The sequence below is a fragment of the Anolis carolinensis genome, chromosome 5 (assembly GCF_035594765.1).
Source record: "Anolis carolinensis isolate JA03-04 chromosome 5, rAnoCar3.1.pri, whole genome shotgun sequence".
Lineage (NCBI taxonomy): Eukaryota > Metazoa > Chordata > Lepidosauria > Squamata > Dactyloidae > Anolis > Anolis carolinensis.
In genome coordinates, this window is record NC_085845.1 from 46983014 (window position 1) to 47003164 (window position 20151).

The 20151-nt window shown below is 39.3% G+C and overlaps 1 protein-coding gene across 4 annotated transcripts in view; it reads right to left on the bottom strand.

The window, feature by feature from the left end:
* Window positions 1–9615: 9615 nt before the first annotated feature.
* The window catches only part of ttc29 (tetratricopeptide repeat domain 29), a 107077-nt gene continuing 96541 nt past the window's right edge, over window positions 9616–20151 (bottom strand). For all 4 annotated transcript variants that reach the window (XM_008112015.3, XM_003221690.4, XM_008112014.3 and 1 more), the window contains 2 exons: window positions 9981–10041; window positions 9616–9844 (listed from right to left, as the gene is read on the bottom strand). In XM_008112015.3, the coding sequence (XP_008110222.1) occupies window position 9844; window positions 9981–10041 (62 nt within the window). In that variant the 3' untranslated portion in view covers window positions 9616–9843. The remainder of the gene's footprint in view (window positions 9845–9980; window positions 10042–20151) is intronic.

The window sequence follows — 20151 nt, forward strand, 5'->3', positions numbered from 1 at the left end:
ATGATTTACAATGAATACAAAGGGAAGGTGAATGAGATAATGAAGCTATCACCAGTTCTCATTAGAAAAAATGAAATATCAAGCATAAATATTAGGCATATGTCACTGTAGCGATTGGAAACAAGTTATTCAAAATGCAACCCTTGCTCAAAATATGTTTTAGTGCTCAATAATATGGACTTAATTTATGTATACTATATTATAAAACACCTTGCACAAATAGAATCAAAACCTTACACATGGTCTGGAACATTAAATCAGTGATGGGCAACATGGCCAATATTCTGCATCCTGGGCTGCTGACACAATACATAACCATGTTAGACAATTGCAATGATTTCCAATGGGACATTATGAAATTTGTCCTTTTGAGCAATACTCGCACTGTACAATGGAGAACCATACAAGATGTCCCACTGCACAACAATACTGCACCATGAAAGGCAGAGGCATTTTTTCAGCCAGGCACAGAACAACTATGACTCTTTATGGTTTTCCACCTAGTATTAATAGTGCTCCCTGACTTTGCTGTAGTCAATTGAATCTCTCTGATACTGCTGTTATACTGGGGCAGCCTCTGCTACACTGTTGGACATAATAATTGTGGCACAACCGCCATGCTGCTTCTTCCACTTGTGCAATAGTAATGACAGCACAGTAATAATAATAATAATAATAATAATAATAATAATAATAATAATAACAATAATAATTTATTTTTCTATCCTGCCACCATCTCCCCGAAGGGACTCGGGGTGGCTAACATGGGGCAATGCCCAAAACAAAACAGAGTAAAACAATTACAATGAATATCAAAACAAAAACAATAATAACATCAATCAAATTAAATAAACAATTTAAACATTTTAAAAAATACAGTAAAACACATAAAATCAGAACAAACTAGTAATAATACAACATCAACCACTAGAGATAAAAGGGGTCGGGCATATAAAAACACAATATCAAAAGCTTTTAATAAAGTGCATAAACAAGTGTCAGAGAGTCAACTGGGATAAAATGGGATAAGGTAGGGTAGGAAGGAACAAAGTGCTAAGAAGTAATGTCTCGGTAAAAGGGTCTATTATGTTGGTGAATTATTCAAACGCACACTGAAATAGCCATGTCTTCAGCTGTTTAATAAAGGGTTGTGGCCAATCTAATCTCCCTAGGGAGGGAATTCCAAAGCCAGGGGGCCACCACAGAGAAGGCCCTCTCCCTCGTTCCAGCAAGCCGAGCCTGCAATAGTGGAGGGAACGAGAGGAGGGCCTCCCCTGATGATCGAAGAGATCATGCAGGCTCATAGGGGGAAAGGCGGTCGCAAAGGTAGACGAGTCCCAAGCCGTTCAGGGCTTTGTCGGTAAGTACCTGCACCTTGAATTGGGACCGGAAAGTGAACAGCAGCCAATGGATCTCCTTAAGCAGGGGGGTTGACCGCTCCCTGTAAGTTGCTCCAGTTAGCAATCTGGCTGCCGATCGTTGGACTAGTTGTAGTTTCCGGGCCTTCTTCAAGGGCAGCCTCATGTAGAGTGCATTGCAATTGTCCATCCTGGAGGTAACTAAGGCATGGAGCACCATGGCCAAGACAGACTTCATGAGGTACAGTCGCAGCTGGTGCACAAGTTTTAATTGTGCAAAGGCCCTCCCGGTCACCTCCAACACCTGCGCATCAAGCATCAGCGATGAGTCCAGGAGGACCCCCAAGCTGCGGACCTGTGCCTTCAGGGGGAGTGTGACCCCGTCAAGCACAGGTTGCCACCCTATGCCCCGATTGGGCGAGCGACTGACCTGGAGGACCTCTGTCTTGTCAGGATTAAGCTTCAGCTTGTTTGTCCTCATCCAGCACAGCGGCCAGGCACTGGTCCAGAATGAGGGGCTTCCTTGGATTTCGGTGGAAAAGAGTAGTAGAGTTGAGTGTCATCTGCGTAGAGATGGCACCAAACTCCAAAACTCCGGATGACCTAACCCAGCAGTTTCATGTAGATATTAAAGAGCATGGGGGACAGAACAGAACCTTGTGGGACCCCACAGGACAATGGCCAGGGGTCCGAGCAGGTGTCCCCCAGCTTCACCATCAGGGAGCAGCCCTCCAGGAAGGACTGGAGCCACTGCAAAGCAGTATCCCCAAGGCCCATCCCAGAGAGCCGTCCCAGAAGGATACCATGGTTGATGGTATCGAAAGTTGCTGAGATGTCCAAGAGAACCAGCAGGGTCACACTCCCCATCCAGTTCCCTGCAGAGGTCATCCACCAAGGTGACCAAAGCCATCTCGGTACTGTGCCCAGGCCTGAAGCCAGACTGTGACTGGTCAAGGAAGTTGGTGTATTCTAGGAATCTCTGGAGCTGGGAGGCGACCACCCGCTTTAGCACCTTGCCCAAAAACGGGAGGTTAGAAATTGGTCTGTAATTACCCAAAACTGAAGAGTCAAGGGAGGTCTTTTTCAGTATCCATCTTACTATAGTCTGCTTAAGGCTTATTGGGAATATCCCTTGGACCAGTGAGGTGTTTATGATAGCCACAAACCAATCAACCAACCCGCCACCAGCCAGTTTAACGAACCAGGAAGGGCAAGGGTCAAGAGCAAAAGTAGTTGCCCTAACAGCCCCAAGGATCCCTTCCACGTCTTCAGGGTGAACAAGCTGGAACGAATCCCACAAAATCCGACCAACAGGCACCTTGGATACCTCCCCTGGCATTGCATTTAAACTGGAATCCAAGTCAGAACGTATCCGAGCGACTTTGTTTGCAAAATGGTGCATGAACTTGCTGCACCGAGTTGCCGAGTTCTCTGAGAGCTCCCCCACTACAGGTGGGTGAAGGAGCTCCCTGACAACCTGGAACAACTCTGATGATCTGTTAGTTGCAGACACTATGCGGGCAGTTGTGAAGGTCTTCCTGGCTGCCCACAAAGCCGCGGAGTAGGCCTTAATAGCGGCTCTAGCCCGTCTTCGGTTGGAGATGCTGCGAGTTGTCCTCCAGCGGCACTCTAGTCCTCTTCTCTTGCGTTTTATCACAGCCAGCTCCTCGGAGAACCAAGGAGTTGAAGTAACTCTATGTGACAAGAGAGGACGCTCGGGGGTGATCGTGTCTAATGCCCTGAGCATTTTGCTATTATAGCAATCCACCAGGGCATTGACAGGAACGTCAGCCTCCATGACAGAAAGATCCCCAAGAGACCTCAGGAAACCATCCGGATCCATCAGTGTCCTGGGGCGGACCATCTTAATCGGTCCACCACCCCTGCGAAGGTTGGAAGTCACTTTTGGACTTCCACTCCAACCAATCCACCGTCCATCACAAAGACTAGATCGAGTGTATGCCCCACCTGATGAGTGGGCCCCGATACTATTTGGGACAGCTCCATGGTCATCATGGCAACCATGAAATCTTGAGCTACACCTATTTGGGTGGCCTCCACGTGGATGTTGAAATCTCCCAGCACTATCAAGCGCTGGAAGGCCAGCACCATGCTCGAGACCACGTCTGCTAGCTCTGGCAGGGAGACTGATGTGTCACAGGGTGAGCAGTACACCAGCAGAATCCCCAAGCTGTCCCGGGTACCCAATTTCAAGTGGAGACACTCAAATCCAGGAGATTGAGAAACAGCGCATCTGACCAGGGAGATGGACTGCCGAAAGACTACCGTGACCCTTCCTTCCCACCCCCCTGGCCTGGCCTGCTGGTGCACCCTGAAACCCAAAGGACACAGCTGGGAGAGGTTTACCCTCCTCCCCCAGCTTGTCCAGCCAGGTCTCGGTGATGCAGGCTACATCCGCCCCCTCATCCACGATCAAATCATGGATGATGGATGATTTGCCATTGACAGATCTGGCATTAAGCAGCAGGGCCTTCAGTTACGAAAATGCTCATCTTCTGGGAATATTGTTGCATAAAACTGCAATTGTAAGATACAAACATAAATTAGTTTATAATGTTGTACATTCCTAACAAGATTCCAGCCATGTAGTTGTATGAAATGTTTATTTATTACAATATATGTTTATTTATTAAAATACATCTATTCTGCCCTTCATCATAGTATCCCAAGGCTAGGTCTAGTGATGTTTCTCTCTATGTTGATATTTCTGGTAATAAATTTATTCCTGATCAAGTGAGATTGTTCTTGAGCAATCCCACTCTAACTGGGCTCCATGGACTTTCAACAAACATCCAAAATAATATTGTCTGTATAGTTTTGGTGCTTTGTCCACATCCAGCATATATTGGTTGGGATAACTTGAATAGTAATTAAAGTGTAAAGATGGCCATTCTAAAGGGCATTCTAAAGAGAGCTAAATTGAACAGTACTGAAAACTGCATTGTTGGAGATTTATTTGAAGAAGTCCTCTCCAAATAATCACTTCTGGGGTTTTCTTTAAAAAGCAAACCTGATTTTTCCCCCCTTTTGGCCTCTCTGATAGCTTTGGAACACTGTATCAGCTTCATTAGTTACATGATGATGTTTTTAAAAACTCTTGCCAAAGCTTGAGATGTTGGCGGAGGAGTACTGATGACCCACAATATTCAAGTGAAATAGGCAGAGAGAGTTTGAATATATTTGGACCTGTTTTTGGACTATCTGGTACAGGAGAACTATTGGAGCCTTGGAGATGACACAACCATTTTGAATAAATGTAAGAGTCTTGTGTGAAGTACATGGGGAGTAAATAACACAGGAAACAGTTGTAGGACACACAATTAAAGATGGACACAGAGATGGGCAGAGAGATGAAGACTGCAAGTGTCTTTGGATGCAGAATGTGTCTCTAGGGGAGTGGTTCCCAACCAGTGGTCCCCAAGAACTAAAATATGGTCCGCAGCCTCACCATTACTACACCGCTGCAACAAGAGCGACTGATCTTGTGAAACCCTCTTATAGTGCCGAGGCAACTGGGATGCTGGGAGGGAAGAGGCTGACTACCCGCAAAAGGCGCAACAACAAGCTTCCTGACTGCTGCTTCTCCTCCTCCTCCCTCCCCTTGAGCAGAGCCATTCCATATGGCGCCTGGAAGCGGGGACGCCTTGGTGTTTTTGTTTTTAGGCCCATTCTTGGGGGTGTGGTGCTGTTTCAGAAAATTGCATTGGATGGACCACAACAGCTCTAGATTATTAAATATGGTTTTCTGTGGGCGAGCATATGGCGACTACTGAATGGCATATGTTCTGTATCAGAAACTAGAGCTAATGTGGTCTATCTATTGTATCCAATGCAAATTTTTGAATCAGCACCCCAAACAACCAAACAAAATCTAAAGTTGACCAAAAACTCATTTGTAACCTATTTGGCACTAATGCTGGAGAATGATCCCTGGTCCAAGTGGTCCCTGGTCAAAAACAAGGTTGGGAACCACTGCTCTAGGGAGTAGTTGTGAACAAGCATAAATGTTTGCTGATAGATACATAAGTATAAGAGATTTGTTTGTTTCTAACTCCTCGAGCTGTCCCAGCACGTTTTCCAACAAAGTGGGTCACCATAATTTCTGGAAAGCATCTGTCTTGGTTAGAGTCCAATTTACTGTTATTATGGAGATCTGTGCAGTTCATGTATAAAAGCTTAACTTTTAAATGGAATCAGAAAGGTGCTTATTTTGTTTCTGTGTGTGCTTTATATTAATATTACTAAAAAATATGCAAGAGCAAGTGTGCTTAATATTTACATCCTACTCAGAGCATTTAGCGTGTGTTGGCTTAGAGTTCCCCAAGAACTGCAACCTGCCACAAGGTGTATTCGAAGCCGTAAATCTTGGCCATATTGTGCTTAGATGTTACCACCTCGTGTGTTTCTTTAGCCATCACTGCCAAATGTATTATAAGATTTTAAATATCTTGGCAGTACCTCTTTCTTACAAAGGATCCCGGGAGAAGGTAAAAAAAAATTCCATCAGAATTTGCAAATTTCACAAAATCTTTGAAAGAACATACAATTCTTTATGCTATGCATTTGTTACTCCCCAGTAGTTCAATAATGCCTCATGAGTGATTTTAAACCATTTGGATTATTTGGAGTGGAAGAACACCAATAATGTGATTACAGGCATAACTCAGCTAATGAAATAGATGTGTTCCTGGGCATTGTTTCTTTAACAGAAAATCAGAGCAAGAGGCAGATATAACAGGGAAATAGTAATTGGTTCCTACACCACATCAGCACACTTTCTATTCAAAATTGACAATATTCATACATGAAATGAAACAGCAAACTCAGATAAGACCTGCATAAGTAAACAAAAGGATGCTGAACCTTCTAGAGACAACTTGTTTTCTTCTAAAATGCAGCCACAAAGACATTTCATTTCACCAACTTCCACTGTTCTTATTTCCCTTTTTACAGCCAAACATACAGATCTATGTTTAATTTTACCATGCTGGTGATTTTATCTGCTCTTCTCTTTTGTTGATCATGCATGCTCATTGAAGGATTTTAGAGACAGTGACTGTATTCTTGCCAGCTGTAGTTAGGCTTGCCAGCTCCAATAGTTTCAGCTAGATTAAAACCATTTTCCCAGTTCAAGTTTTATTGTATTGTTACTGCAGCCATGCTGCAGAAAACCACAAGTCTATGGCCGGTACCCTATTGGGAAGGGACATACAGTTTAATTGAGCTGTTGCACAAAATTCATATTATTAGGAGGGGAACACAAATGTAGCTACATCATTGGAACAATTGTGTAAACAAAGCCAGTTGCAAAGTTATTGCACAATGGTCCTGACACCCAAAGTGTCCTGGTGTGCAAGATGTGCTGTTGCAGAATGGGAGCCCTTGTACAACTGACATCTTGAGAGGTGCCCATTGCTACACATCAATAGCATGTTTGTGTGTTGTTTCATTGTAAAATTATACATCGTAGCCTCTGATCCAGGGTCTTGGCCTTCATTTCTCCAGACCTCCCTCACCACCTTTCTAATGCTAATACTGCAAAAAGACAGAGAATGAATATGAAAAGAGAGGCTGGGTGGGCAAAGACTTCATAAAAAGAAGCTTCACTATAAGTGACTTTTTAAACTGAGGTATGTCTATACTTTTTATGCAAGCATTCCAGGTAAAGCAGCAATTACACCATTCTTATCAAAGTCTAGGCAAAAACAAAGACGGATCCTTAAACTACAGGATGGAGCAGAACTGTGTACATTTGCAAAGTCTGTATAAATAAATAAATGCAAAATATGAAATGTGATATGACTGATGACTGATTTCTAATTGTCAAAAAACAGGGCACTGTTGTTTCTGGCTCCATAAGCTTGGGATAGAAAGCTTGGGTTGAGGTTGGAAGGCAGGAAAAGATTTTTGTGTGTCTTCAAGTCATTTCAGACCTATGGCAAACCTAGAGTGATCCTATTATGGCATTTTCTTGGCAAAATTTCTTCAGAGAGGATTTACCTTTTCTTTCCTCTGTAACTACGAGGATGTGACTTACCTAAGGTCACTTAATGGGTTTTCATTGCTGAGTGGGAATTCGTACCTTGGTTTCCAGCTGCAGTCCAGTGCTCAAATCACTACACCACACGACCTGAGGCCAGTGAGAAGGGGCTCCTGAACCTAAAAAAGGGCAACTTCAACAGATAGAACATTGAAAACAAGTACACATTGTAGCAATTAATGGAAATTCATTTTTAAACACGGAAATAAACCAAATGCTTTCAGTTAAATAGGCTTGCAAACACATAAATCATTTGACAGCATCTCTCAAACACCTCTTAAAAGAACCAGCTTCTCTCATTGATTACTCAGAAGCAAAACTGAGAAACAGCACTGTACAAAATGCACCTGTATAGATCTGATCACAAATAAGAACTGGATCATTATTGAGCAAGAATGGCAGACAGACAGGAGAAAATTCAAAATCCATCTACTTTCAGCATCCAAGGGGGAAATGATTTAAAATGCAGTCATCATTGGGGCAAAGGGAGGGAAGGCTTTCACTGATTGAAAGAGCAGCACAGTGTCCAGAGAATGTACAAAGAGCTGATCCTAATTAAGATATATTTTAGACTTGACTCTCAAGAGTAATAATAATAATTTTATTTATTTGACCAGTCATATAACCATTTCAAAATACAACACTAGTAAAAACAAGGCAAAAAGGAAGAGAGGACCTTCTATTTACAGTCAAAATCTTATTTTCCTAATTCTTCTTTCAGAAAATGTGTGCTTTTCTTGGTAGCTTTCAGAATAAAAAGGTTTACTCCGATTGGTGGATCTTTCTTGCTCTTACTAGAGGAATGTCAGATCATTTATGTTGGGAGAACTAAAATTAGATAGTAATGGATGTAAATATCTGTATCAAAGTTCAGTATATGCTGGACAGTCAATCAAAATTTTTTTCTATATCTTCCACAATTTGTTCTCCCCAAACACAGAATCTCTCACTTCTTGGGATGTTACAGTAGCAACCAGTTTGCATCATAGTATTGAGTTGTTCAAACCTAGCCCTAGTATATTCTTCTTAAGGATAACGGAACTGGAATAGTCAGATAATGTTCTAAATTAATATTCATTTTGTGAGAAGCTAAAAATTTTGTGTACCTATACTTGCTAAGTCCAGTCGAGCATAGATATTATGAGTGTGTTGCATGAGCACTTATTTTGCCCTAGGTCCTGGATCATTCAGAAATTGTAAAGTCAAGTCAATTTTAGTTATCCCATTGTTTAGAGCCACTACCCATGATAACTTGTGGACATGCTGGACTTGATCCTCTAGACCTAGACAAGGAAGTCTACTGGAATTCATCTGATTTATTTTTGACCAGTAATTGAATTGTCTCATTAAAATTTGAGCTTTTATTGGGAGCATTCCTAGCTCCGCCCTTATTGCAGTCATCAGAGTTGTTCTGGAAAGGCCCAGGAGAATGTGAGGCTGCTTAACTTGGAAAGCTTCAATCTTGGCCAAATTGCTGTATCCCCAAATTTCAGCCCCAAATATAAGTGTTGGAATTATTTTTGTCTTAAAGACTTCCAGGGTGGGTCTAATTGTGCCTGGGTATCTATGACGGTACAGCTTATAAACGGAACCTGCAGCTTTCGTTGCTTTTTGTATACTATGAGTTGTGTGGTTAGTCCAAGCACCAGATGATGAAAACAATGTAGCTATTAATTTGTTCCAAGTGTACAACCCTCAAGAGTAAAACTTCATTACAAAGTGCAACTTCCTTGCTGATGGTGAAGAGATGATTTGATGAAATGGTTGACTGGAGAGACCTTTCTCTTTTTCCATTCACAAATAAAATAAAATAAAATAAATCCACATAGATATTTGTGCTGTAATGATATACATTTTGTTCTACTGCTACTCTGTACTTGCCCAGGAGTAAGCCCAACAAAAACAATGGGATGCACAGAATGCAGTTTATAAGCCTAATATGCAATCTCTTGCCATTTGGGAACTCTAGGCAGTTTGGCAAAGAAAAATTCTTCCCATTTCACCCATACCAGTTGTTTGAAATTTAATTCATTGCAATTAAATCATGACTTCCAAGCACTCTGGCAGGGAGATTTTAGTGGAAAGGTGCGGCAGCATTTTATTTGTATTGTGTGTAGGGAATCTGATGTAGGGAGTGGGTTTGCCTGGACCCTGGTTGGTAATATGGGTTATGAAAAATACCACACGCTAAAGACATATTTAACAATCTCTGATATGTTTATTGTACTCCACTATTCATATTCCAAGGTTTTCAGTCCAAGGCTCATTCTAACAAGCATCTTCTCAGTCGTTTATCAGCTGCAGAAGGCCTCCAATAGCTCTTAGAATGGGAAATGAAGCAAAGTGAACTGGTTAACTGCGGAAATCCGTTGAATTTTAAATGCTAATGCCAGCATATATTCAGAAGTTTCATCTCAAATAAAATCTGTGAGAAGTGAATAAAGCAGAAATGTACATTAAAACATGCTGAGTTGACCTGAAGGTTAAATTATTTTCATTATCAATACTTTGAACTGGAGCAAGTATGTCCAACATATAGCTTAAAATGTAAAATTATGTACCAGGTAGTGTCCTTAGGAACAGGAGTTGATACATATTCAATGCTTTCACCATATTTGGCATCTGGGAAAATAAACACAAAATCTTTGAGATGATTCACTTGCTACATAGATTATGGGCCACAAGTCTGCTTCCCCTGTACACAGATATCTGAGTGAACTTGCTAAAAGCTACCATAGCTTTCCCCACAGTTTGAAACCATAATTATTTTGCATGTGCCACATTAGAACCACAATATCCACTTAAAAGCAGGTCATTTTGGAATGGGATGCTGATGCACCCTAGAATTCGCTCTTTCTTAGGACCCCAATTCGTATTTCTGTTAGAAAGACATATAACACCATCCAGAAGTTGATTCATATTCTCAGAAAACTGACTGCCTTACTGCATAATGTATGGAATTTGAGTAGATCAACCAATTTAACATAGGTTTTTTTTTGCAATGTGATTGGTATTGGACTCATACTAAAAATTCTGACAATATGTTGTGCCATTAAATCTTTGTTTTAAAGTGTTGCTTTCCAAATTAATTAATTTAAGTAGATAGCTAACAACATACACATTTTCCCATGAATATATAGGTTTTGAAGTTAAATCTAGCAGCACATTTGAAAAGATGTAAGGTGTTCTACGTAACTGTAACATCACATGCACATTAGAATCATACCAATGTGGAATTAACAAAAGAATGATAAGTAATCTGACCTTGAACAGAATTTGCTGAGGTAGCCTTATCAATCTTACATCCTTTCTCTCAAAAAGTACTGTTGCTGGTGAAACCATCGTGAAATAAAAAGAATACAAGAACCTGGATCTTGAATTATAGGGCTCAGCTTTATTTTTAGTCATTCATTCCACTGCCTGGCAAATGGGCAAAACTGTTTGGTTGTGCCTTTCTTGTGGAGAACCCCTTATCCTTTTTGTTGCTGCTAAGTAGGGCTAATGCATACTTGAACCAATTGCTTCATTTCCATAAACATGAATTGATTACCATATTACTGGACAATTGTAACTAAGTAGTGATAATGAATCCCTAAATCTATATCTGTTCTACATTCACAAACCATACTCAGGCATAATTGTGATATCATTGTGATGATTGCAACTCCCTCCCACTTTACTTTATTGGGCATCAACTGCATGGAGAGAAGGATGTCTATTTTGTCAGTGAATAATGCTTCTATCAGGTTGGGATTGTAGAGGTTTTTTAGTTAAGTATTCTTAACTAAATAGCTCACCATAATAAAGTACAATAACAGAAATAGAAATAGGATATGAGAAAGAGAATATCTCAAGATATTGCTCAATATAATTTGTATATATCTACTAACCAATACTAACAAAATGTTTTAAAACTTTACTGTTGCTGATTTTAACTATTATCTAGAGTAACAAATACAGTTATATGAACATGTTCTATAGTAGTTTTATGAATATAAAGATGAATAAATTTGTAACATTTGACTACGCAAACCATTTGTATCCTGTGAATTCTATTTTTAAAAACTATATAGTAAACCTCATATAAGGGCTGTGTCAAAGTTTACAAAATAGGACCCTTGGTAGCTTGAATAACATTTCCTCTACAAATCAAAGGTATTGTTCCAGGCTTACATGAACATACAGAAGCCATTATCTTAAACTTCAGAATGAACAGTAAATCCGCCGTGGAGATATGAAGGCCATACTGTATCAGTGGAGTCTGCAGAATTTTCCCCCCACATAGCATTGCTGTGCTGAAATATATGTTGTACTTGAAAGCTAAAGGGATTACTTTTGAATAGTCATCACAAAGGTTGATTATATTTGTATATCACTTAGCTAAGCCCTGCAGGCTATTATTCCATTAGCTGTTCTTGTCCACTCCTGCACTGTCAAAAAATTGATCAAGTAATACAAAAGGCCAGATCGTATGTTAAACAATGAAAAGGGCTTTAAAAACCACAACAATATTGCATTTACCATTATTATAAACATGTTTAGGTAGCAACACTATGTGTACTTATTTAGAACAACTGGACTGAAGAGAATCTTGCAAAGCTGAGACCTATTCTTACTCAAGTTAAAGGGAACACGATATCTTTAAAAAGTTATAATCAATCCAGATATTAGCGGAATAGCCCAAAATCACAGAAGCATATCAAGTACAGAAATACAGTCTAAAAGTACAGAAACATTGGTGTCAAAAGTCTACAGGACTGTTGAAAATGTTATTTTCTGGTTGTGTTCTAGAACAGAATGATTCAAAGCCAGACATTAAATTGCTAGGAGGTAGTGTGGACAGCAGGACAGATGTATGGGCTTCCAATTACTATTGGCATCGCATGCACAGTCTAGCACTACATAGTATATTCTGTCATTGAACACTGTTGCTAAGGGTACTGCCCAGGTGCCTTCAAGAGACTGAGAGGCGTATGGCTCTTAATGGCTGCTGCTGACTGGACTCTATGATGACTCTATAAAAACATCCACCCCAAAAGGCACCAGATCCCATCTGATCTTGTCATAAGCTGGTTCAGGATGGGCTCGCACTTGGAAAGGAGATCACTAAAAGTACCAGATACTATAGGCTATATTTTAGAGGACCTAGCAAAACCACTTCTGAATATTTTTTGCCTAAGCAAAGCCTAGACAATTCATGGGGTTGCCTTAAGATGATAGAACACTTAAGAATTCTAGAGTTCTACAGTTAAGCAGTCCATTTGGTGACTCAAGAGGAAAGATGGATTTATTTTTTCTGTGAAATTAAATTTCACAGAAGCTCTTATGGTCTATAAGTCAGTGGTGGGTGGGACCAACAGAGTTGGAGCAATTCTTAGCTTAAAACTCTTACTACAGTAAATAAACCTTAGGAGAGACATTTCAGCTGGGAAACCATCAATAAATGGCATCAGGAGGAAGAGGTCATGGCTATCTGGAGAAGCCCAGTGACCTGGAATGAGACCTCAGAGCTGAAGTTTTTTGCTACAGGGATAGGGAATAAGCAAGGAAACAAAAGAGATGAAATAGAACAACAACAACAACAACAACAACAACAACACTAACAATCTGCAACAACAACAACAGCCTTGCCATGGAAAGCCATTGGGTGACTCTGGGCAAACCATAGTCTCTTAGCTTCAGAGGAAGGGAAAGTCTTTTCTGAATAAATCTTGCCAACGCAATCCTGGTAAGAGTTACGTAAGTCACAGTTGACTTGAAGTTACCACCACCACCACCACCCTTTCATAGAATCATAGAATAGTAGAGTTGGAAGAGACCTCATGGGCCATCCAGTCCAACCCCCTGCCAAGAAGTAGGAAATCGCATTCAAAGCACCCCTGAACCAGGGCCCACTTTGTCAAATAAGAAAAACCACCACTTCTGTGTTAAAGTGATTTTTATCCTGTTAGCATCTTAGCCCATTTTCATTATCTTTCAGGGGCGCTATGACCATTGTAATGATTTCAGAATTCAATGATGGTGGTAAAGCACACAGTCTAAAACAGTAGCACCTGGTTGCTAAAGATATTTAGTATTTTAATTTGCAACAATATTAGAACTCATTGTGCTTTTTGCTGTATCTGTTTTTAAATCATGTTGTGAATCACTTTGGTTGCCATGATTGGAGAAAAGCGGGATAAAAAAGGAAAGAGATCTTGAATTAAGTACCAACATTTTAGCTACCTTTCAGAAAATGAATTAAAATAATTTAAAATAAAGTACTAAGTATAGAAGACTCTCAATGTTTCAGAAGATTTAAGATGGAGAATACTCTGCTTTTACTACACAGTTGTTTAATGTAGATTGTAAACAAGTTTTATTTGGGTTACTTTTGAGACAATGTATTACACAGAGCCATGAATAGGTCTTTATGAGCACACAAGGGAATCCTAAATGAACAACATAGAATGTTTGATTTTGACTAGCTTTAAAAGGGCTGACTATTGGTGCCCAGTTTATGAACTGGTTACAAGATTTATTTTACACACCTTAAAATAGAAATTCAAATCTTCTGGGATTTGAAAAGGATAATCTTTTAGCTGAGGTAAGAGATATAATGGAACTTCTTTTTTGCCATGCTTAATATTTGTTTTAGTTTGATAATTATGCTCACATGATAGATTATTGCTGTTATTATATCTGTAAGTTACTTTGCACAATTCCTTTTTAGTTGGGGAAAAGGTTATAAACATTGTGGTTTTTAGGGTACAAAGTGGGATGGCCATATTTTTGCTCTCATGAGTAAAATTGCCTAAAGATAAAGTAGTCTCTTTGAATTATTCTGGAGTAGATGCAGCTCTAGATGGATCCCCTGTCCATTTAAACTTACAGCTGAACAATCTCAAGACTTGTTGTGGTTAAACACAATCCATTCAAATTCATTGCCGCTTTAATAGAGATTGCTAGGGCAAATCTTACTTGAGTTGAAGTGGGGAAATACTACAGATAGGTTTGGGAGCAATAAGCCTGAAGTGGGGAGGTGAATGCAACTTGTCTAAGAGTTGGCCTCTTTCACTTGAGAAGAATGGAAATGTATCAGATTTCTAGTTCAGTACTAACAAAGGAGATCATCCAACACAGGGAGGGAGGCCAATATATCTACGAGAGGAACAAATACTTCCTAGGCTAGCTTTCTTCAAGACTGTAATATTTCCTGGAGAAATCTAGTGCCATGAACATAATTATTCCCCAAGAATTAGTGAAGCTATACACTGAGGACTGAATGGCCACTGCAGATCTGAGTGGCCACTCAGTGACCACCTTAAGGCTATACCATACACATTATGGTGTGATCACCTAGATTTGAGGAAAGCCACTGAATAAATCAAGAACAGAGACCTCTATGAAAGAGAGGGAACAGAACCTGTATTATTGCATTTTAAAATATGTGTGTATATATTTTGAAAAACTACTTTTTTCTGGATATTTTGGCAGGATTTGTGTATTGCAGTAGCCTCATCTTAATTCCACTTTGCAATTTGAGAAGTGGAATTAAGTGGAATTGAGCTCTAGGTGTTCCTAGAGTTCATTAATATACATTAACAAAATAATAATAAGAATGTCCAATGCAATTTTGATTCTTGAATTTTTTGTTTTAGCAACCTCATTGAGACTTTGTTTAGTGGCTTATGAAGTGTGCACCATCTCAGTATTTAGAGATCACACTGTATTAACTCATGGCCTTTCAAGATGCTAGCTCAGTATCTTCTGGGCACAAAAACGGAAGCTAGCAAAATAACATCACAGCATCTGCAATAAAACAGAATGCCAGGGAGATTTTCTGTAAAGCTAGAGTTTTGCTTTAAAGCTTTTAAGCAGCATTAGCCTTGAGTGCCTCCCTTCAGGGCAAGGAAGTGTGGGAAAAGCAGGTTGAAGGCTCTGATGCTTTCAGAGCAGAGCCAGAGTTCCTGTCACTGAACCTTACAGAAGAGTCAGTTTTCTGCAGGCAAGCTCTTCAGAGAAGAAAAAGTCACCCTTCAAAGTTTTCTGATCGTTCCATTGGTATCAGTGCATTTTTGTGGAGGATGGGATCATTTCCCCAGCAGTACTGTATCAATTAGATTTCTTTCTTAAAGTGGGCCCAGAATACAAACAGATATGCAAGTCTCCATTTATAGAGGTGGAAAAAAGCATTACCCTCAAACTCATTTTTTAAATGGATGGGTTTTCTCCCTAGAAAATAATGTTTGAGAGTCAATGTAGCAGCTAGTATAGAATCTGAGGACACATACCTATGTAAGCACTGTACAGAATAGGTCAAGAAGTCATTATTTAACAGATGGTGTATCCTTTTAAGAACCGAATGAAGCTAAAATTCTTCTGGTTAATCCCAACTAAAGAAAACCACTCTATCAATTCTTAAACCATGAGTCAATAGATGAGTAAATCCAATTGATTTGATGTTCCTACTATAGTTTTCACTAACAGGCTGTGTATATTTATTTGTAAGATTAATTTAATTCTCCAAGTCTGTGCCACTATCATCCTGATATATTTCCTGTTCAGTAGTCAAACACATATGAGATCTAGATAGTACCTCAGGTATTATTGTCAGAAAGGGGGAATTCAGCTATGAGTAAGATTTCCTAAAGAAGTTTGTAAGTGAAAGATTCTAAAAATTATTGTCAAGCAAACTATCTTTTTCCTTGACTCTCATTCAGGGAACTCTGTTAATAGTGGTACCAGCTAAAAAACCATTCAACATTAGCACATGTAAAATATGTATTTTCCTGCTCACTGATGTTCCACTATGCTCGTTTTTGGTAACTGTTCTAGTTCACAATCAGACAAGCATGCCCTCCATTCTGTATCCCCTTCTTCTACATAAGTCGATGTTCTGCAAGCATGAGGGAATACGATAGATCTCATGCAAAATGGTAGCGGATTATAGCAACCTGACAGGCTAGGAAAGGATTGCAGGATCAAATCAAGTCCTCTCTTGTGAACTGCTTCCTGCAGTTCTGTTTAATTCTTAATCTTTGCTTCTCTATTTAATTTCTACCTGCTTTGGAGACCTGCTGTAATGCAGCAGTTAAAAAATATATCCACATGTACTCATGGTTCTCCCCAAAGACCACTAACTTGACATGTAGGCCATGACAGCTAAGCTTAGACTACCAGGAAACCTAATCCAGGGTTTCCATCATGTCAGTTGTTGCCTTTATTTCATTACACTTTGACTTGGCCCCTAATGGATTCAGCTTCATAAAGTCTGTAAAAGAGGAAAAGAAAGCAATTTATTCATGTTTCACCAGAGCTCACTGAAGACCTGAATTTCTCTAAAAATGCAAATCATTTTGTGCTATGCAACTGTGGCTGGGCAGCTAAAGCTCTTGAAGAAACACTCTTTCCCAGGGCTAATGTTTTTATACCCAGTGATGGAATAAATCGATTCCTTGATTATACCATCACTTTCTTCCTCTTTATTCTTAAAAGAATGTAATCCAAGATACCAAAAATGATTCTCCACTTGTAACTTTTGCTATTAATTTCTAGTATCTTAAAAATAAACATCATAAATACCAATACAAATCATTTCAAAATCACATCAGCAGAAGCAAATTTACTAAACATCCAGATCGTAAACTACTGATGAGCAAAGCCCCTTATTTATGTTGAACTTATGCAAGTGCAACGTACACCAGAAAGAAAATGTTATAGGGCAAAAGACATAAGGTGTTTGCGTTGCATGAAAAATATGGATTTATTTACTGAAAAAGTTAGAAGTATTTAATGCTAGCATAGGCTTGACAAAGACTACAGGCATTATGCCCAATGAGACTTGCTAATTCACGAAAAAATACACAACAGTGTTTTTTTTAACATCTAGTCAAGTATAAATTGCATTTATTAAAAGTTTTTGTACAAATATTTGTGTGAGAAAGTCTAAAATATATATACAATGAAGCATCCAAAGGGATAGACGCTTGCCAAGTGAGGAGAAAATATTCTTACAAGCAATGCTTTTACTGCAATTGCAAGAGCACTCAAGTATCTCATGCACATCCATTCAACTCTGATCAGTGGGAAGACCTAACTCCTCCTGCTCTAATTCTCTACTTCCAAAGTCTAGTTAGAAATGAAACAGTTGTCACCTTATTATTTAATGATGGATGTATTTTCTATTTAATTTATTGTAAGGAGAATATATTTTGGAGTAGAATCTGGATGGAACATCTGTTACAGACTTTTGGGATGTTCTGGAGTGGCTGCAGCTGGATTTAATTTTTTGGGGAAAATAAATTGGCTTGCCTTTAATGAAAAATAGTTTCAAAATTGGTACTGAAACACACAAATTTTACTATATTTACATCCTACTTTGCTCTCTTTTATGACGTGACTACTGCCACATGTATTATTGAATCTCTTAGCTGTGTATATATTCTTGTGTTTATCATATTTTCTGGACTACATGGATTCAGAGCAAACAGAGCTCTGTCTTGTATCTTAATTGGAGGGCAAGAATTATAAGGCACAGCATATACAAAACACTAGACCCTCAAACAGGAAATATCATTTGCTATTTGGCAAAGAAATTGTTTGTATCAACCAAAATTTTTAGCAAAATTTAAGTCAGTCATCTCTTTTTTCTATTATAGTAGTATTCCTTGTCCTAAGATATCACAAGGCCAAGTCTGGACTGCCACACTCTTCCAATGCTTAGCAAGTTTCAAATATATGGTCTGGGGACTGACTAGGAAAAAAGGGTTCAGGACAGAATAATTTGAGATTTGTATGAGATGGATGACCTTTTGATATGATAGCATTGTACTATATTTAGTAAGTATTATCTATGCACATAGTGCTTTATAAAGAAGAAACCTGACAGGTCCTTGCCCAAATAGACCTCAAAAGAGACAGAGGGAAACCACAGGCTTGGAGTCAGCTGGGGAGGAATATGTCTTACAAAAACTGCACTGGCTTCCAATTTGATTCTGAACTCAATTCAAGGTGCTGGTTGTAACCAGAACATCCTCTTACTTTATGAGCCTGTCAGAAATTTGAGATCTTCAGAGGAGGCCACATTGCATGCCCCACATCTCATGAGGTTAAGTTGGAGGGTATGTGTAAAAGAGCTTTCTCTGTAGTAGCACCTCAAAAGTGGAACTTCCCACCCAATGATGTTAGGCTGGTTAAACCTCTTGTAGCCTACCAGCAGGGAGCCAAAACAGTGAATTCAATGTTTGAAATGGCTGCTTTAACGGTTGAAAACTGGATTCTAGGATTGTTTTTAAAGAGTATTTTAATGTGTTTTAAAACTGTTAAAAGGGCTGTGGTGGCACAATGGGTTAAACCCTTGTGCTGCTGAACTGCTGGCCTTAAGGCTGGCAGTTTGAATCTGCAAGACTGGGCGAGCTCCTGCTGTTAGCCCTAGCTCCTGCCAACCTAGCAGTTTGAAAACATGCAAATGTGAGTAGATAAATATTATTTATTTATTTACCCTATTTATGCCCCGCCTTTCTCTACCCTGAAGGGGACTCAAAGCGGCTTACATATGGCAATTATTCAATGCCTTAAACACATACAAAACATAAGCTTAAAATAAACTGAAGTAAAATTAATACATATTAAACATTTCAAAAAATTACATTCAATATTAAAATCACGCCATCCAAACAGGTACCGCTTCGGCACGAAAAGGCAAGAAGTTGCTCCAAGCAGTCTTGCCAGCCACACGACCAGGAGGTGTCTACAACAACGCAGGCTCCTCAGCTTGGAAACAGAGAAGAGCATCTCCCCCAGAGCCACACTGCCTCCAGCACTGCCTCCAGAGCCGGAAATGAAAGGAGAAGCCTTTGCCTTTGGATTTGTGTTTCACTCTCTTTCCATTTGTAACAAGGCACCGAATGTTTGCCAGTGTGTGTATATGCTGTAATCCACTCTGAGTCCTTTGGAGAGAAGGGTGGAATATAAATAAGGACATAGGGACTGGGGTATGATTCAAGTACTTCCTGGAAAATATGAGTTTTGAGGAAGAACTTAAAGGAAATAAAGTGACAATTAAGCATTAAAGCAGAAATAGCAGAGAAACATGGAGCATGAGAAATCTAGGATGGAGAAGTAGAGTTGAGTGTCATTCATGTACAAGTGGTGCTGAGGTCAATGTAAGATGGAATTTTTTCTTTCTTTCCCTCCTTTAGTTATTGGCTATTTTAAAGTGACCCGGAATGTGCAATATATTTCTTTAGTATTTAGGTAACATTCCATGATTTGACAGCTGAATTAGAGATTTTAATTTTATTTCAGTTTTCTACATTTGTTTCACCTTTCTTTAGCATGTGTGATTTATATTCCAGTATTACCATATTGCATTGGAATTAAGGTCAGAATAATGTTCTTGGGAATCTAAATGAACAGGATTCCTCCAGTATACTCCATTGACCTTATATTTCAAAGACCCATGACATCATTTAAAAACTAGTTACTACTATTAATAACCCTCTTCTCCCTCAGTACAAATATATGCAAGTTAGCGTTCAATGCACTTTGTTCACTGTATGATGTTGAAATAAAAGCTGCACAGAGTTGTTAATGGATTATATTATTTGAGCATGAGGGTCAAAGCCGCCTTGTATTCCTTTGGGTTGGATCTGGGAATTTCAAGAGATTTTTACCCCTAAACAGTTTTTTTTTTACATATTCATGGCTGTTGTTCCCTTTCTCTTACTTTATCTTTGGTGTAGTGTAGTA